This window comes from Primulina tabacum, chromosome 17, assembly GCF_025594145.1.
Source record: "Primulina tabacum isolate GXHZ01 chromosome 17, ASM2559414v2, whole genome shotgun sequence".
Lineage (NCBI taxonomy): Eukaryota > Viridiplantae > Streptophyta > Magnoliopsida > Lamiales > Gesneriaceae > Primulina > Primulina tabacum.
Window position 1 is genome coordinate 29,148,696 of NC_134566.1, and position 15,651 is coordinate 29,164,346.

The following is a 15,651-nucleotide window of genomic DNA, read 5'->3' on the forward strand; positions in this document are numbered from 1 at the left end:
AATATATGTTGGTTTGAATGAAAAATATAATTTAAGTGAAAAATATTATTTTGTATATCAAAAATTATTATTTTTCACTGTATATATAATAAATGTAAAATTATCTTACAGACTGTGAACAAGGCCGTACCTAATATTTTTAATCTGTGGACAATTTTTTTTTCAAGTGCATTTCTAAACATATAAAAATACATAAGTGTATCTTTATAATTTTCTTTTGTAATTATTTTATCCAAAGTCTACACTATTATTTTAACAATACCCAATTTCTAAATTAACTTGAAAGTTCACAATAATGTAAATAAATTTTTTTTTTGTCAAGTTCAAAATATCGTGCATATATTATTGATGCATTTATTTTTCATGTATTAATAGAAAAAAACAGTAAGAGAAGAAATTTCTATTTTCTAGTCATAAAAATAAATTGAGAAAAATTGAATTACAATTATAAATCTATATTTTATATAATTTTTTTTTTCATAATTAATCAAAAATACTTTCTAATCAATCAAAAAATTATACAAAACCAATCATTTAGCCATTCTTTATCAATATCATTACAAGAATCCTAAAAACAAAATAATCAGTAATTACAACATTCAATTTGAAAATGGACAAATCGATTATACCGGAAAATTGAAAGATTTTGAAAATCTAAAATTGTAAGGGTGAATATAACTACTCTATTCTCCATTCAAAGTTATTGAATTAAAGAAATACAATTTTACTCATAAAAAAAAACTCTCATAAGACAGTCTTATTGATCAATTTCATGATTGGGGCGAAAATCTGCTGGGCACATCTTTGCTCTAAAGTTGTTTCATCTTTGTCCGTGAGATTGTTGCATATGGGAGCGACTCAAAATTTTAATATGTGTGCGTGCAGAAGGCACTAGCTTATTTGCACTTTGCTATAATTATCAAATCGGGGAGAAGAGTCAAATTACGGTTTTACATGTGACACCAATTTTTTTGTCTCTACGGCAATTTAATATATACATATAGCATAAGATACATATATTTTTAAGCCAAAAATTTGTGTGAGACGATATCAGAGGTCGAATTTTGTGAGACAAATATCTTACTTGGGTCATCCATGAAAAATTATTACTTTTTATGCTAAGAGTATTACTTTTGATTGTGAATATCGATTGAGTTGACCCATCTCACACAAAAAGATTCGTGAAACCACCTCACAAAATATTTATAATAAATATAAATAAAAAAAATAGAAAACCCCTGCGCCAAATTTGGCACAGGAGGAAGGGGCTGCGCTATTTTGGATAAATAGCGCAGCCCTCGTTGGAGATGTTAATGCTGCACCATTCCAAAATAGCGCAGCCCTCGTTGGAGATGTTAATGCTGCACCAAAATGGTGCAACTGTGCAAGCATTGGAGATGGCCTTAGGACCGAGTGTTGGTCCTGGCATTGAAGCAGTTACGAATATGGCCGCATTAATTTTCTTGGGAAACTTTTCCATGGCGAGGGATAAACAAGCCCCGCCCAGACTATGCCCCACAACTCACAAGGACCACCAACTCCTCCAAGAACTCCATCAGCTGCCGCGAGTAGTTGGAGTAAGCGTTCAACTCCGACAGAGGTGGGCAAGGGCTGTCACGCGGAGGTTCTGGGATCTGAGCTGCGCCACCACTTTTTACCAGCACCAGGCGCCATGGCCTGCACCATGAATCAGCACGATGTGTTTTTGTTTCTTACCCTCTTCCATTTTCGCTTGCCTGGTTTTCCACCTAAATCTAATATCTGAATAAAATCTTTGTTAGAGTATAGATGCCCTGCAAGCCAACGGTTGGCTAGGGAATTTATTGACTCAAGTAAAATAAATAATCTTTATTTTAAAATAATTTAACTTTTTATGGTCTTGTTATACTTTATCTGTATACCCATGCAAACAGCATAGATAAAGTCCTTGATTATGCTTTAATACAAATGAATCGTAATTCGATGTTGAAACTCATTTGTAAACACTGCATATTCTAAATTCGTTCCTAGTCGATTCAGCCGCCTAAAACAGGGATAAAGGTCGCTTGAGCTCGAGACTAGCAACTGTGATGTTGTGTACTGCGTTTCTTGGTAAGGGCATGGAGATGTCCAAACATGCAGATGGGTAGTCATATGATGATTATATCGAACAACCCTCCCTCGGACTTTCCAAGTGGTTATCATTCATCGAGAGAATAAGTCCGTGGTTATGATTGTACACCATTAGTCCTTACGACCCGGGACAACACTGAGGCTCTATATGCTAGGGCTGTGCTTTGACTCGTTTACCGGCTCCAGGAGAGTCATCAGGTGGCGAGGTTGGGTACAGTTGCGACACATATAGGAGCCAGTGCATTGTAGTCGGGGATTCACCGCTCACCTACGGGTGTGGATATCCTATGTGACCTAATGAAATAATAGTGCATGGAATCTCTGGCCAGAGTACGAGATGTACGTTGGAGAAGGAGTTCTCCAAATAGTACACGCGATGCCACTATTATAGTTATCACATAGTTATCGAATTATTATGCAACCCTCGATGAACCAATGGTTGTAAATTCGATGGGGATATATGAGATGAAGGGACCGTACTGTGCGTTAATTATAATCGACTGGTTCTTGCAGGCACTATCAGTGATACCTAGGGGATCATGGGGCGATGCTACTAGACGCTCTTACCATGATCCGATGGGTGCAATCAGAAATGAGTTCTGACATTCTTAATCAAGGTGTTGATGAAAAGAATGGGGCTAACTAGGGTAAGCCCGAATAATAATAAATATTATTCTGAATCACAAAGAGTTGTGAACCCACGTCTAGCTGTATCCCTGAACCATTGAGGGTCACACAAGCACTGGATCGTTTGTTCCCGTTGAGAGAATAAATTCAAGGAGTTGAATTTATATTATGATATAGTAAATTCAAGGAATTGAATTTATGATAATTAAATTTTGACAAAATAAATTCAAGAAGTTGAATTTATGAAATTTGGAGAGAATAAATTCAAGGAGTTGAATTTATAAAATTTGATAATTTAATTTATTAAACTCAAAAGTTGGGTTTATTAAATATTAAATTTTGGAGGTAATAAATTCAAAGAGTTGAATTTATAATTTAAATATTAAATTCAAATGTTGAATTTATAATGAATTTAAATTAAATGTAATGGGTGTATGTATTATGGACTTGTAGAAGTACAAGACCAACATACAAATTATTAAGGTTCTTAATTGAACTTTAAAAGATTAATTAATTAATTAAACTAGTTGGACTAGAATAATTAATTTATTAAGCCCATTAAGTGTTTGATTTAATTAATGGGCCCTAAGTTTATATATATGTGTATTAGGTTTAGGGTTAATTAATGAACACTCATAATTTTGAAAAATAAACTAGCCTCCAATTCTCCAAGGGTGCTTCACGATAGTAGCATCTAAAATTCCTCAAAAATTCTTTTGGCAGTTTTTCAAAGAAAAGAATTTTGAGTCTCTCTCAAATTTTTAATCTCTACGCAAAAGTTCTTCTAAATTTTTAGTGCAATTTAGAAGATGAACAAATATTCCAGTCGTGGACCGGATTAGGAGATCGAAGAAAGTTCGCAGGGATTTACAACAAAAGCTACGTCCGCCAATACCGATGTAGTTGGAGACACGTGATTTCTTCACCAAAGGTATAACAATTCTAACATCTTTTGTATGTTTTTGTTAAAATCATATGAGCGCCCAAAGCAAAATATATTTTGATTGTCAAAATAAATAAAAATTTTAAAACTTCCGCTGCATTTGGGCGCGTAGAAAACCGGGATCCACAATCGTAGTGCATCTCAGTGAGAATTCTGGCGCCAGAGTCGAATTTGAAAAGTAGATCTCGATTTCTTACAGAATTTTAAATTATATTTCAAAATAAACCATCAATCGACGTGGATTCATCGTCCCACACATATTGGACACAATTCAGCAATATTTGTCAACAATATCTTGGAGATAAACACAAAATTCTCTGGGTTTCGACAACATAAACATGTGATCTGATCCATAAATCGTTTTCACCTCATCCGGTGGGTTTTTTTGAATCATCCAATCTTGGCATTCTCTTTTTGTGTCTTCCTCGGCAATCATGTAAACACGTCGCACCGATCCGTAATTTTCTTCCGAAAATTCTACAGTGTTTATAAAGAAACCTACGGGTCTCGTCAACAAGGTTGCAAGAGTCAGATCCTGTGAAAATGGACACAAATAATGTGGAAAAAAAACGTTTAAAAAATCACAATTTAGATACATTAAGAGGGTTAAATGAGTTAGAATTGCTAACCTCAAGCGGAGAAAGTTGGTAAAACTGAGTGGCTAAGTACTCGGGCCCAAAAGTTCGGGATGTTGGAGGCTTGTCTTCTCCATTGCTATAGGACAATTTGGTATCCATACCAAAGCTGCCTTGCTTCTTGTACTGCGGAAATCAGATTTATTGTTCAAACTAGTCCTTACTAAACGGTGCCTTGAGGTTGACTCAGATATCTTGTGTTAATTCTTCAACAAGGATTCATTGTTTTTGTACTTCAGAAAATGAGGTAATATTACAAGTTACCTGGTCATAGATCTCTTCAATACTGAGGCTTGGTCCTGGCATAGAAGCAGCTACGAATACGGCTACATCGATTTTCTGGGGAAATTTTTCCATGGCGAGGGATATGCAAATCCCACCCATACTATGCCCCACGAGGACCACCGACTCCTCCGGCGGCAGCGCCTCCAAGAGCTCCATCAGCGGCCGCGAGTAGTCGGAGTAAGTGCTCAACTCCGACAGAGGCTGGGTATTGACCCCGGCTGCCGCCATGTCCAGGGCGGTTACGCGGAAACGTCGGGATCGGAGAAGTGTCACCACTTTGTACCAACACCAGGCGCCATGGCCTGCACCATGGATTAACACAATATGTTTTTGTTTCTTATCCCCTTCCATTTTTGCACACTGGTTCTCTCTACTTTTTCTTGCTAATTTACCACTATTATATTGCCTGAAGCTGAGCAAATAAAACCGTAGGTCATCCACGGTCAGGGGTTGTTCAACGCTTTGTTCGGTTCGATTCGGTTTTTTTATTTTTTATTTCGATTTTTTCGTTTTAAAAATATATAATTCGATATCCGAACCATTTTTTTCGGTTCGGTTCGATTTTTTACCAAAACGGTTCGATTATTTCGGTCGGTTAATTCGGCTTTAATATAATTATTGAAATTAATAATATAAATATATTGTAAAATATAATATTTTAACTTTCTACGTGTTTTTTTGGTAAAATATTTAAATATAAGATCTAAATTAATTAAACAAACAACAATCAACTAAAAATTGTTCAAAAATGTTTTTCATTCACTAAATATCATATCAAAATTATAATATAAATAAAATATAAAAAAATTATCAATTAATGAAATTTCGATTTTTTCGGTTAGTTCGGTTTTGACATATATAATCCGAAATCGAACCAAATAAACTTCGGTTTTAACATTTATATCTGAATTACAAAATTCGACTTTTGGTTCGGTTTAGTGTTTGGTTTTTCGGTTTGGATTTTCGATTTTTTCAATTTTATCCGAAGTTTGAACACCTCTATACACAATAGCAAATTTATTTCCTTCAACTATCTATGGTCCAATGATCCACATCACCAATCAAATATTTCACTATTCAAATATCTCACATTTCATAATCAAATATCACACCAACCAAATATTTATTGGACTGTTACTTTAATTAATAGTTTATTTTCATTTAAATAAAATAACTTACAATTTTATAAATAATCATTTCATTACTTTAATTAATTTCATCTATTATTTAATATTATATTTTTATTCGAATATATAATTAGAAAGTTTATAACGATTATTTTTGAATAACTAATTTGTAAAAAATAAAAATTAATAATTTATTGTAGATTTCATTAAATCTATTCACAATCCTTTTTCACCACAACCCAGTATGCTTTGGTTTTCTCTGCAGTCCTTTTTTTAGCTTTCTTGTCTCGATTGAAATTATAGTATTCTACCACCCGTTTCCAAAAAGACCCACTCTTCTGGGCATTACAAACACTTGGGTCTTCGCTCTATGTTGCTGCAAAGAGTTTATCATATGCTACTGTCCACGTTGTTTGCTTGCCATGATCTCCATCTGAATCTTGACCCGTCTCGCTTGCCTGATTGAGAGTAATATTTTCCAGTCCTATTTGGGACGAGAAATGAGGAAATTATGGATTTCAGAATTCATAAGGCGCTTCTAGCCCTCACTGTCACTTGCATCAACACTAGGCCTTCTCGATTCAGTTGATTGAAACCCCGGTGATTAAAGAGGATTAGTTCCATGGGATGGAGCTTACACCAAATATTGGCTACTCTGCCAATATTCTCGGGGACATGTATTCCACGGAGCTAGAGGGGCGTTCAAAAAACATGGTGGTGAATATGGAAAATGTTGCAAATATTCTCGGACGAACTCGAGAATTTTCTCAATTTGAACTTGCGTCGATATTTGGAGAGTTCAAAAAATCCCTAAAAAATTATTGGTATTACTATACATTCTGAAAATTTTTTGTATGTAATTTTTTTTGTGAGAGAAAATATTTACGTAGGATGTTGAAAATATGAATTTTAATTTCTTAAAAACTAATGTATTTATAGACTTATTTTTTAACGTTGAGTAACGTTAAAAAAACTAACGTTCAAAAATTTAATTCTTTGGAGAATTCCTTATTGGATTTGCAATATAATTAAAAAGTATATTAAAAAAATAGACACGGCAGTGTGAAAGTGACATTTCATGTATATTTCATTTAAATAATTAAATTAATTTCAAAAGTATTAAAAAATGAAAAAAAATGAATAACCGGTTAACACAAATCAAGAGAGCGCAGTGGTGAATATTAGGGGTCGAAAAATATTTGGATGACATGACAATTACAATACTCACTATTGTGGGTGCCTTTAAGACATCCACAATAACGACTACACAACCATTCTTTTTGTCGTATTCAAAAACACAAAACTTCATTAAATTATTTACTATAATAAAATATTATGTTATGTGTACAATCAAAATTCTTACAACAAAAATAATTTAGTACAAAAATTTCATTGATCAAAATCTCATTAAAAATTGAATACAAAGATAACAGAAAAATCCAACGATATGATAACAAAAACTAATGAATAATTATTATAAATATCGTTGTACAATAAAATCCAAGCAAATTTCTTATTAACTCTAAACTCAATTAAATATCCTAGGTAAAAACTTATGTGAGACAATTTCACGGATCGTATTATGTGAGACATATATCTTATATGAGTCAACCATGAAAAATTATTACTTTTCATGCTAAGAGTATTTTTATTGTAAATATCGGTAGGGTTGACCCGTCTCACATATAAAGGTTCATGAGACCGTCTCATAAAAAAACCTACTCATATCCCAACTATTAACTTACATTATCAATTTATACATCTCATTCATTTATGTACATATGTAATTTATCATGGATGTATTTTAATATTCATTAATTATATATTTTTTTATAAAAGCTATTTAATAATAAAAAAGGAGGGGTGGAGCCCCCCATTTGTCACATTGAAAAGAGGGGCTTTTTCAAGTGTGCCACATACAGCTGCTCTTTTAATAATTAATCCGTGTAGGACCTAACTACGTGGATATTCGTTCATCTTGCACCATGTAGCAGCAACTTTCGAGAGTTGTTAGGAACTTGGCAACCATGATCCTCACGATAAACTTAAATAATCAAATTTATTAGATAAAATTTGTGCAATATTATGATATTAATATTCTAACCAATAATTCCGGCTTACTTTGATCTGTAAATTGCTCAAAAATCTCTAAAAATAAACAAAAATTTGCTTTCAGTTTTTGTGTTATAAAAAAATGTGTTTTAACTCCTAGGCCATATGTCTTTTCTTGGATAAAATCGGTATAAAACGTTAAAATAAGGTACTAATATATGATATTTGAATATCAATTTTTCTGATCGAGTAATAATATATGATTTTTGAGTACCCAAACATGTATAACAAACAATAGTATTAGTAACATTTTTGTCAATCGATAAAAATAACGTTAAAAATACGATATTAATATGTGATATTTGAATATCAATTGTTTTAAATCTGATATTAATATATGATTTACCAATATATTAAGATTTTTTTTAAAAAAAATGAGCGATGCTGTACGGTTTATTAACAAGAGGTTATAAAACTTTAATTTGATTTATACTTTCAACCTATTACCGGAAATTCGGATGCGAGGTCATTGTCCTAACTATGCATCGAATGACCCGGTGAGAATGATAAACCTTGGTGAAGCATCAAACAAATCCATATATTCAACGTGATTTTAAATTATGAAGATTTGTCGCAATATGTTATAATAAAATGGAAAATTTAGGTCGTTCTTCTAAAAAAATTCACAAAAATATGTTTTCTTTTAAAGTAAACTATGTTCTGTATAAGCAAAACAAATTTTTTAAAAAAAGAATAAAATAAGACACATTCCCTTATCAAATCCATTCAAATAGAAAAAAAAAAGTATTTAAATTTTCATAAAAGATAAAAAATGTAGCCAATTTGACTTTTTAAAGTACGCCCGGTTTAAGTAATACGATTTACCGACTAGTTGATGCATCGACGAGTTGGATTAATCACAAGCTTCCAAAAAGAGAAAATTAATAATAGGTTTGAAACAGTGTATAACGAATTCCCTTTATATATATATAAAGGTGAAATATGCAAAACTATGTAAAATACATTATTCTTTTCCGCTGTAATAAAGGCCACGTGCATGTGACCTTTCTTGATTAGATTTCAATTCTCAATGGATCTACTCTATATTTTAATAAGAGCATTAATTAACATTAAAATTTTTCAATTAAAATAATTTAAAAACTGCAATGGTCCAATCCATTTATGATATTACCTGCTTTGACCCGTGAAGGCACCAATTGTAGGGGCTCGTGTTTCTAATTAATGTTTAATGATAAAATAACCAAAATTCATTAATTTAAACAACGAAAGCGATTAAAAAATTTTGATTTTTGGGCTAGAAAAATTTCATGACTCCGATACCAACTGTGGGGGCTCATCCTACTTATGATATTGTCTGATTTAGCTAGTGACCTCACAACTTTAAAACACGTCACAAGAGGTTGCTACACGCCAATTTTAATGTCCAGCATTTCTCTCGTAGTTTGACGATATGAGATTTTGCCTAGGGCCTTCAAATATCATAAGTGGATTGAGCCGTTACATTTGATATCAGTTCCAATAGGTGTGGACACCGCACGCTGTGATGCATTTTAAATTCGCGAGGCCACTGCCAAAACAGACAATATCACAAGTGGGTAGAGCCGTTACACTTGGCATCAGAGGCAGTGTGTGTGAAAGTAGCACGTTGTGACAAGTTTCATAGTCATGCGGCCACTAGCCAAATCGAACAATATCACAAGTGGACTAAACTATTACATTTGGTATTAGAGCCAGTGTCTGGACTCCACACGTTATGATGCTTTTAAAATCGTGAGGCCACACTGGCCAAAGCAGACAATATCATAAGTAGTTTGGGCCGTTGCATTTGATATCGGAGATAATGTGTTTGGACGGCGGACGTTGATGCGTTTTAAAGTCGCGAGACCACTGACCAGAAATAAAAATATCACAAGTGGTATGAGCTGTTACATTTGATTAGGTGAAATGTCACATCGCTAAACAAAAATAGAGATGTTGGGTATTTAAATGGGCGTGCATCAACCTCTAATAACTTGTTTTAAAGTCGTGAGGCTACTGGCCAAAGCGAACAATATCACAAGTGGGTTGTGCCGTTATATTTGGTATCAGAGTCAGTGTGTGTAGACGTCGTACGTGTGTGTAGACGTCATACGTTGTGACGCGTTTTAAAGATGTGTGGTCACTGACCAAAGCGAACAATATCACAAGTGGGTTATGCCGTTATATTTGGTATCAGAGTCAGTGTGTGTAGACGTCGTACGTGTGTATAGACGTCGTACGTGTGTATAGACGTCATACGCGGTGACGCGTTTTAAAGCTGTGTGGTCACTGACCAAAGCGGACAATATCACAAGTGGGTTGAGCCGTTACATTTTGTATCAGAGCCCCTGTTTATGGACGTCGTACATTATGACGTATTTTAAAACCGTGAGACCAATGACCAAAGATGACATTATCACAAGTGTATGGAGTACATTTCACCTCACACTTTTTTTAAAAAATTTTAAAGAATTTCTTGAAGACTCGTTAAAATAATTTTACTATGTAAAAATAAATTAACAAAGAAGCAATTGTTATTTTGTCTTAAAAGCCCCATTTTGCTCATTATAGAACTTGGCCAATTCTAATAACTGAAATTTTAGTTATCTAATTTGTTGATTTTAAGGAAACAAATAGTTTCTGTTTCATTAATGGCATATAAAATTAAATTGATGCACGGGTAACCCTAAATACAAAAATGATTAACTACCTAAAAAGAGAATTAATATGATCATGAAATGTAAATGGAAAGTGGAATACTATATACGATTGTCCTACATTTGAAATGTACCCTCGAAGAAATAGTGTACCTTAAAAACTCCCAAAAAATGTGAATGACTCACAATTCTTTTTTTTCCTCACCTCACTCTACTCTCTTTTCTACTTTCAACGCTCGTTCCCTGCCTAAAATTTGCTGCAAGAAAAGTCAAACCTGTAATAAATATATATATGTAAATAGTCAAGATACACATTTTACCCGAAAAATATAGAGAAAAGAATAATTCTTATTTCCGATGCTTCGTAATATGTGCGTGAAATCAAAGAATACAATTGGAGAGAATCTAACCCATCTCTATTATGTAAATTTTTTTAAAAAAATATATAAAATCAACCCTTTGAAATATTAAATTTGGAGACGACAACTAATTTCCTATGAGTAGGTCTCCTGTGAGACGGTCTCACGAATCTTTATCTGTGAGACGGGTCAACCTGTCGATATTCACAGTAAAAAGTAATATTCTTAGTAGTATAAAAAGTAATATTTTTTCATGGATGACCCAAATAAGATATTCGTCTCACAAAATATGAAACGTGAGACCGTCTCATACAAGTTTTTGCCTATTTCCTATAGAAACAATATTGCGAATTTATTTTTCCTGTTCAATTGAATCAAAATAAAACTTATATTTGAATAATGGGTATTAGTCATTGAATCGTAATTAAATCAAATGGTCTTGATGTTAGGTTAGAGAATCTCACATTAAAATAACATCTTTTCCCCCCAATTTTAGTTGAACTCTAAAATTTACATTCTACCGACCATCCCAGGTGACAACAAATGCTGCACGAACATAAAATCCAAAATTTAGGTACACATTTGAAAGAATTAATCAGTAGGAAATAAAAATGAAAAGCAAACCCTAGGACCTGGAGGGAATATATACAAATTTGTCTTTATGGTACTACCAATTCTGTGGAGGGAAGATGCTAGCTAAATCTGGCTCCACATGGTACCCCACATAAAATGCAAAAATCGATGAGAAAAAAAGGATACTTAGGGTTTATAGTAGGAATCATGATTACTGAATGGTGACATGTCTGGGCAGTGAAAAGACAATAATTCTCATAACCAACCCCCTACTGCTGCTATTCGACAGATAGTAAATTCTGCTGCGCCTTTTCTTCTTACTCAGCTACAACATAACCCTATTCATGCAAAAGAAAACAGTTCCAAATCTCCCACCATTAATGCGTGCGAGTAATCATACATCACCTCTGATGCATTAATGGGATTATAGAGGAAGAGAGAGAATTATTCTAAATGCACGAACGAAACATGTAACATGGAATCAGTAAAGAAAAGGGTAGAAGGAAGTTACCTGGATGCTTGGATTATTTGAAAGAATAAAAGCTCAGGCATGTGGGATTTTGATTTTGTTGACGTGATGTTTGATCAACAAGAAGAACCAATGCTCCTGCCCTCATCGCTTTTCGCTTTCTGCTGCTGGGAGTGTGAGGCTTGCGGTTGAGCTAATTGCAGCTGTTTCTGCTGCTGCTGATGGTGAGCTGTCGCAGCACTCTGTTGCTGAAGCAGGAACTCGTTTGACTGAAGCTGAAGCTGGTGTGGCTGATGAGATTGTGGATGGGTTTGTTGAGAATGCGGAAGATCTTGCGTTTGTTGCTGAATACGATGATGATATTGGTCGTTTTCATAAGAGCCCAAAGCCAAGGAAGGCTGCATAGCTGCTTCTGCTGCAGGTTCAGACATTTGATTGAATCCGGTGGCAGCAACCTGGACTCCGGCGTCGCCAAACCCACTGTTGAACATCACTAAATCATTATGCTGCTGCTGTTCAAAATTTCTCAGCATTTCTTGCTCCCTGGCAGCGGCCACCGCCGCTAACTGCTGCGTTTCAAGCATTTGTTGTTGTTGCTGTTGATGGTGCTGCTGCGGCTCCCTGATGATCAAACTCCCCCCGTGTGGGACCGCCGTTGGGACTCCCATCATCGGCTGCATATTGTACGGCATCACCTGATAAGCTGTCCCGTAATTGAGATGTTGGTGCGTAAAACCCGGGTGATTCAATATAGGTGACATAGCTGAAGGTCCGATATATGAAGCCAATTCCTTTTTTGCAATATCTAAATCAACTTGAACTTGCTTGAGCTTATGCTGCAGAAGCGAAATAAGGCCAACACAGCCATATACCGGGTCTCGGAGGCGGTAATCCGCCTCGTACGCTAATGAATTCACCGCATCCTCACGCTGGCTTGGGTTGAGTTCATTCAGAAGCTTCGCCACATTACTGGCGCCGAAAACTTTATGAACATTAGTGAATTTCTGAGGGTTGTCCGGTGGAAAATATGGTGCGAACACACATTCCTGCGTGCATTTCCGCCGGAGACACTTGCACGCTGCACATGGTGAGTTTGAGGAAGACATCTTTCAAGCCTTCAACGATTTTTTAACCTGCACGAAACATGTAAACCACTAGCAATCAATTTACATGTCCCAAGAATCACTCTATACAATTAAAAATGGATACATATTGAAAGATTATTATTGTATTGTTTGGTATTCAGCGAAGTCTCGTTCTTCTTTCCCCAAATATTAAAGAGAATTAAGGATTGTGCATATCGAAGCCAACATGGAAAGTCAATTAATCCATAATCAAAATCCAAAGCATTGATTCAATACAAAAACAAAGTCAGAAGCAGGAAAAAATCAAACAAATCATATATAAAAATAAAATATAAATCAAAGAGAGAATTGTAGTAACTGCATTACTGTAACCACAGAAAAAGATAAGGAGGTTTCATCTCCTCTCCTCCTCCATAACTGCATCAACTTTGAATACTAGAATAAGATGGGGATAAAAAAAATGAAGGATTTTCCAGATCCAAAAAAATCCAAATTTTAAAAAAAGACCGATACAGTTTTCTTCTCTATGCTAAATCCACACGTCGAGATCTTTCCTTATCTGTAACCAAATCTTGAAACAATCTTACCCGAAAATAAAAAACACGAAACAAAACCCGTAAAAACAAGATGATAGATAAAAAAAAAAAGAATTAGAAAAATAAATCATGAAGTCTCACCATTTCCTACCTTCTGGAAAAAACCTACTTAAAATCACTCTCTCTGAAGCGCTTTGAACGACAGCACCTGCAAAATAAAATCAAACGACATAAAATATATGAACACATAATATGCCATACAAAAGCTAAAAAAAAAAGAAAGAAAAGCCAATCGGATTCATTTCTCGTTGTATTAAAACCTCGAAAAACGGAGGAAAATACAGGAAAGCTAGCGAAGCTTCTTCACATCGGAGAGCGCGGAGGCCGAGGGTTCGAGCAAGAGAACCTTTGATCCGATCTTAACCGTAGCTTACGATCCGGAAATATAAATAATTTCAGAATAAAAACGACGAAATATTACAAATAATCTTCGCGAGACGTGAGAAAATTCGGCTTTTGGATCAATTTGAAGAGAGGGAGAGATCATACATACACAAAGGCCCTGTGCTATAACATATGTGTGTGAATTTTAGTGCATTTATTATTGAAGTTGATGTGGTAATAAGCAAGAGGGTTAATCTGGTTCGTCCACGTGTGATCGAAGGTGAATATTAGACCGTTGGATCGCGTATAAGGGTTTGTTCTGATTTTTTTCCTCAGGAAATGCTCTGAGTTACCTCATTGTCTCTGTACGAGTAACGTACCCGTTTTGCAAAACTGCCCTCTTTTTATTTCATTTTAGCCCTTGGCGTTTCGGTGTCTTGTATTTTTCACCCCATTTGGGCAGCTTTTAGCTCAAACATACTTGGAATTAAATATATATGAAGACATTGGCAATAATGATGGGGTTCTTTTAATTATTTCTTAATCACATTGTATTAATTTGTTTTTATTGCGATTTTTTTGGGATTTTGTTTTATAATTATTTCAAACTAATTATGTAATTTGGGTTTTGCATGTCATTGATGATATGGATGGTTGTCTCTTATATGAGGAATTAAAATTTTCCATGTAGAATTTTTAGGGTTTTGGATACCAGCTCTACTCCATTTCGTTTAACATTTTACACAAAAAATTTGGTGAGGCCGTTTTATGGGTCAATTTTATGAGATGAGTATGCGCATCAATTCAACTAATGAAAAAGTATTGTTTTTATTTTAAAAATATTATTTTTCACCATGCAAATAGATCGAGTCGACCCGTCTCACGAATTTAATTATATCGATGACATCGTCTCACAGAGACGGTCTCAACATTTTATGATGCACGTGTTTAGGAAATTGTTATTGTCATGCTATATATATATTTGTGCAGCAAGAAAAATATTATACCAATTGAAGCAGAACATTTCGTTCCAACACTCTTGCCAATATATATAGTCAGTCCACTATACGATATACAAAATATCCCTCCATATAATTTAGATGATTCTTGAATGTGTTTTTAAAATAAAAATTTATCTTCTTGATGACAATAAAGTAAAAAATTTTAAACTTGCAATTTCAAATACTATAAAAATGGCATGAGAATCGGGGCTATTTTAAGATGAAATTGTAATTAAATTTTACTTGTTCAAATATGGTTGCAACAGCTTTGACCCAATTCATTTGGGGAGTATTTTATTTTTATCACCAAAGTTGGAATTTTATATTGGTCGCGCATTTATAGCACCCTGGCAATAGCAATTATAATTGGCCCACTCAAGAATTTCAAAAAACTGAATATCGATTGAAGTGACACATCCTTAAACTTTATCGTCCGACAGCCCTTTTTGATGATAAATTTGCCTAACCTCTTTGTTTTTGTATGTTCGTGTATTTCCTTGCAATTTATGGTATTTTATTTCATCGAGGATTGGAGACATTTTCCCCTAGAGCACTTCGATAAAATTTGGATGCGGTCACATTCTATACGCGTAGAGCTCGCATACTTCATTTGCCATAGTAGTATGCAAAATTATTTCATGCATATGAGAATATACATTTAATTATTTATTATTGCGAAATATAATCACAAGAATGTATTGTATACAATATATGACGAAGTATTATTAGTAAAATTCATGTTCATTCTTATAGTGCAATAAAACTAG

General features: G+C 34.2%; 2 protein-coding genes across 6 annotated transcripts; both read right to left on the minus strand.

Moving 5' to 3' along the window:
• Positions 1 to 3,871: 3,871 nt before the first annotated feature.
• On the minus strand, positions 3,872 to 4,995 carry LOC142531174 (methyl jasmonate esterase 1-like). The gene is made up of 3 exons (XM_075637240.1): positions 4,582 to 4,995; positions 4,312 to 4,443; positions 3,872 to 4,217 (listed from the first exon to the last, which is right to left on the minus strand). The coding sequence occupies exons 1-3, from the start codon at positions 4,951 to 4,953 to the stop codon at positions 3,954 to 3,956; spliced, it is 768 nt and encodes a 255-aa protein (XP_075493355.1). The 5' UTR covers positions 4,954 to 4,995; the 3' UTR covers positions 3,872 to 3,953.
• A 5,549-nt stretch (positions 4,996 to 10,544) lies between these two features.
• Positions 10,545 to 14,074, minus strand: LOC142531980 (LOB domain-containing protein 10-like). Of its 5 annotated transcripts, none has more exons than XR_012816435.1 (4): positions 13,820 to 14,074; positions 13,641 to 13,707; positions 11,921 to 13,011; positions 10,545 to 10,752 (listed from the first exon to the last, which is right to left on the minus strand). XR_012816435.1 is itself a non-coding variant. In XM_075638275.1 (3 exons), the coding sequence occupies exon 3, from the start codon at positions 12,982 to 12,984 to the stop codon at positions 11,995 to 11,997; it is 990 nt and encodes a 329-aa protein (XP_075494390.1). In that variant the 5' UTR covers positions 12,985 to 13,011; positions 13,651 to 13,691; positions 13,842 to 14,074; the 3' UTR covers positions 11,068 to 11,994. The 5 variants fall into 5 exon arrangements, 3 of the variants coding, with proteins under 3 accessions (XP_075494390.1, XP_075494389.1, XP_075494388.1); XR_012816434.1 differs by lacking the exon at positions 10,545 to 10,752 and adding an exon at positions 11,069 to 11,747; XM_075638275.1 differs by lacking the exon at positions 10,545 to 10,752 and having other exon boundaries at positions 11,068 to 13,011; positions 13,651 to 13,691; positions 13,842 to 14,074.
• Between the last annotated feature and the right edge of the window lie 1,577 nt (positions 14,075 to 15,651).